This window comes from Carlito syrichta, unplaced genomic scaffold, assembly GCF_000164805.1.
Source record: "Carlito syrichta isolate Samal-C Ts95f unplaced genomic scaffold, Tarsius_syrichta-2.0.1 Scaffold308918, whole genome shotgun sequence".
Classification (NCBI taxonomy): Eukaryota; Metazoa; Chordata; class Mammalia; order Primates; family Tarsiidae; genus Carlito; species Carlito syrichta.
In genome coordinates this window covers 9,564-13,394 of record NW_007253014.1, presented here as the reverse complement: position 1 = coordinate 13,394, position 3,831 = coordinate 9,564, and the positions used below count along the sequence as shown (strand labels likewise).

At 52.4% G+C, this 3,831-nt stretch overlaps 1 protein-coding gene across 1 annotated transcript in view; it reads left to right on the top strand.

Moving 5' to 3' along the window:
* The window catches only part of BHMG1 (basic helix-loop-helix and HMG-box containing 1), a gene marked incomplete at its 5' end in the record, with an annotated part of 27,607 nt that overhangs the window by 17,631 nt on the left and 6,145 nt on the right, over positions 1-3,831 (top strand). Inside the window, 4 exons of the mRNA XM_021716765.1 lie at positions 392-637; positions 892-897; positions 2,115-2,217; positions 2,999-3,099. Coding sequence (XP_021572440.1) covers positions 392-637; positions 892-897; positions 2,115-2,217; positions 2,999-3,099 — 456 coding nt within the window. The remainder of the gene's footprint in view (positions 1-391; positions 638-891; positions 898-2,114; positions 2,218-2,998; positions 3,100-3,831) is intronic.

Genomic DNA, 3,831 nt, shown 5'->3' with positions numbered 1-3,831 from the left:
CCAAGTAGCTGGAACTACAGGCATGTGCCACCATGCCTGGCTAAGTTTTTGATTTATTGTGGAGATGAGGTCTCACCAAGGTGCCCAGGCTGGACTCAGGCAATCCTCTCACCTCTGCCTCCCAGAGTACTGGGATTACAGGGGTGAGCCACTGTGCCCAACTTCAGTATTTTTTTTAAACTCACAATGCGATTCTAAGGTGTGGACAGGGGCTGGACTAAGTGGCCTCTAACTGAGGATCTGGGCCTGCCCAGAAGGGCTGGTATGTGAGCAGGCTAGGCAGAGCTTTGAAACAGGTTGTCAGATCCACAGCAAAGAAGGCCCCCACCCGAGCCACACTCTGGTGACAGGACCCCGGGGCCCCTCTGACGGCTACTCTCTGCTCTCTCAGAATGCCAGACTCGGATCCAGAAGCCTCGCCGCTCTCTGATCCTGGACAAGCCTGAGAAGCTGATGGCCTCATCCCCAAACCAGAAAGGAGGAAACATGGGGGAGACCACCACACCTCCAAGATGCCCTGACTCCTACGGTTGCCCCGAGGCTGCATCATCCTCATCTCAATGTGATAGAAAAGGAGGTCTGTCCCAGCTGACATTACTGAACATGGCCAAGAACACTGTCCACTGTGACCCCTCAAGTTGGTCTTTTTCCTCACCATTAATTTAGTCTTTCAGGCCATGTGTGGTGGCTCAAGCCTGTAATCCCAGCACTTTAGGAGGCTGAGGTGAGAGGATTGCCTGAGCTCACAGGTTTGAGACCAGCCTGAGCAATTTGATGAGCCCTCACCTCTACAAGAAATCAAAAAATAAGCCTAGCATGGTAGCATGCACCTGTAGTTCCAGCTACTTGGAAGGCTGAGGCGGAAGGATCGCCGGAGCCCAGCATGTCGAGGCTGCAGTGGCCGGGAGCGTGCCACTACACTACAGCCTGGGCGACAGAGTGAGACTCCAACTCAAAAAAAAAATTTAGTATTTCATTTAGATGCTATTTGGGGCACCTGCTGTGTCCCAGACACAGTACTAGTAGTGAGAATACAACAGTGAACAAGAAAGACCCTGCCTCTCCCTTCCCGGAGCTTTTAACCTTGTTCCTGTGTTCCTTTTCATTTCTGGCTCTATCATGGTGGTATGGGTGGGATGAGATCAGTGTCACCCTTGGGTCTGGGCTTCAGGTCACTGAACAGACTGAGGGCAGGGCCTCCTTATCAGGCTTCACTTGAGGCAGCCAGACTCTCTCGTGACTCCCCTGTCATCACACTAGTTTGGAAAAGATGTGATGACAGCTGCAGGGTGCTGGTGAGAGGGAGATTTGAATTCAAGACTGCGAGACCCCAAGTCATCTCATTCCCCCATGTGTTCATACAGCCCTTATGCCTTGAGCACCTCCTCTGTACCAGGCCATGTGCCAAGGTTGGGGGGAGTGGGGGATGGTGACACATCAGTGACCAAATTCGCAGTCCAGTTTTTTGTGTGTGTGTGTGTGTGTGTGTGTGTCGAAGTCTCACTGTCACTGAGGCTGGAGTACAACGGCATGCTCATAGCCACTGCAGCTTCCATCTGCGGGGTCACTCACATCACCAGATACTGGCAGTCCAGAGTGATCCAGGCTTGCCCAAGAGGCTGGAGACCCAGAGGAGGCATCTGACCCAGCCCGCGGGTCAGTAAAGGCTCAGATCTTCCTGCTAGCTCTGTGACCTTGGGCAAGTTACTTGAGATCTCACTGCCTCAGTTTACTTACCTGTAAAACAGGTATAATAATGGTACCCTTTGGCAAATTGTTGCCGAATGGTGTGTGAGATGCTCAGGAAGGTGCTTCACGGTGCTTACCGCATGCATATTTGCTATCCTCCTCAGCATTCCCCTCAGGGGTGTTATCATCATTAAAACTCAAAAAAAAAAAAAAAAAAACTTCTGATAGTATTGTGGGATTCAAGAAGCCTAGGGGTGATTTGGGGTATCCCCAGCTTCACACAGAGGTCTTGCAACCTGAGGTTTTGGCCTGGATGGGGAGTGAGAGACCATGTGGCAGAACCTGCCTCCGCCCATCCCCTGAGTCTGGGAGTCCTGAAATTTGGCCTAGTCCACAGGAATAGGCATCCTGATCTGCCCCCTTAGGCTGTTACAGAAATGCCCAAGATGGTGGGCCTTATCCTGCCTGCGAGGCCCAGGAAGGTGCTGAGAGGATCCGTTTTCTCAATGAGACACAGCCCTGTCCGAGGTAAGGGAGCCCCAGGGGTGCTAAGTGGGTGGCACTGAGGTGTTGGCTTGCCGTGGCTGAGGGGTAGTGAGATGAGGCTGACTGTTGGTCCCTTCAGCACCGCTAAGGGCCTAGCTTTGTGCTGGCTGCTGTGAGCTCACAAGAAACCTGACTTCCTATTTCAGGGACATGGCTGCAGCCTCCTCACTGGTTTCCCTACCTCCCTGCCGCCCCTCCAGCCCATCCTCACTTGACCAAGTGACTTTTCTAACACACAGACCTTGATCATGTCAGCTGTGGTTTAAAGTCCTTCCTTAGTGCCTACAGGGTAGAGCCCAAATATCTTAACTGGCACATGAGACCTCTGTGGTCTCCAACTCACCTTGTCAGCCCTCTCTCCTGCCCTTCACCTGTGAATCATACATTTAACAACACTGGATATTCGGTGTTACCCACAGAGACATACCCTGGCCCTTCTGGGCTCTTCTCCCTCTGCACCTGGAAAACAGCCCATCCTCCAAGCTGAGCTCACCACAGTCGCACTGCCTCAGAGCCCTTTGGTCACAGCCCTGCTCCCCATGTCATCAGCATCTGCTTATCAGCTGGTCTGTCTCCCAAGACTTGAAGCCCCCTGAGGGTGGGAGCCTCCTCTGGCTGAGCTTTCTGCCTACAGCACTCCCCCAAGGGCCAGTGTGGCCAATCCATGTCTTCACAGTTGGCCACACTGAGACACCCAAGGGAGCCACACAGAAGTTTCCAGCCCAGGGCTGTGTGTCTGTCTCTTAAATCCCACGCCTTGCAGGCAGAAGCTGGTGTTCTACGATTCCATTGAGGAGGTGAATAAGAAGTCCCCGGATGCTGACCCTTGGCTTCCTGCCTGGACCCTGGAGGGCAGCCCGCATGGTGACTGAAACTGTCTCTTCTCCTTAGAGGCTGGTGTGGGCCTCCATATACTTTCTTTCCAAGCATTTCTGTGAAAGCAGGGAATGGAGGTCAGCTAAGCACAAGGATGGCAAGCAGTGTGCCTGCCGTGTCTTCACCATAGGTTTCCACAGCAGACATTGCTAATCGATCGTCACTCTTTACTACTCTTTCCTTTGTGCCAAGATACTGCCTCGGAATTTTTTTTTTCTTTTGTCCAGTTAAGGTCTCACGCTCACCGAGACAGAGTACAGTGGCACAGTCATGGCTCATGGCTCACTGCAGCTTCAACCTCCTGGACTCAGGCGATCCTTCCACCTCAGCCTCCCCAGTAGCTGAGACTACGGGCAATGCCACCATGCCCTGCTAATTTTTTGGTTTTTAGTAGAGACAGGATCTCACTATGTTGCCCAGACTGGTCTCAGACTCCTGGGCTCAAGCAGTCCTCCCGCCTCAGCCTCCCAAAGTGCTGGGATTACAGGCATGAACCACTGCTAGATTTATTTATTTATTTATTTTTGAGTTGGAGTCTCACTCTGTCGCCCAGGCTGGAGTGCAGTGGCATGCTCACAGTCACCCCAGTGTCAACCTGCTGGACTCAGGTTGTGATCTTTCCGCCTCTGTCTTCCAAGTAGCCAGAACAACAGGTGTGTGCTACCATGCCCAGCTAATTTTTTATTTATTGTAGAGACAAGGTCTCACCAAGTTGCCCGG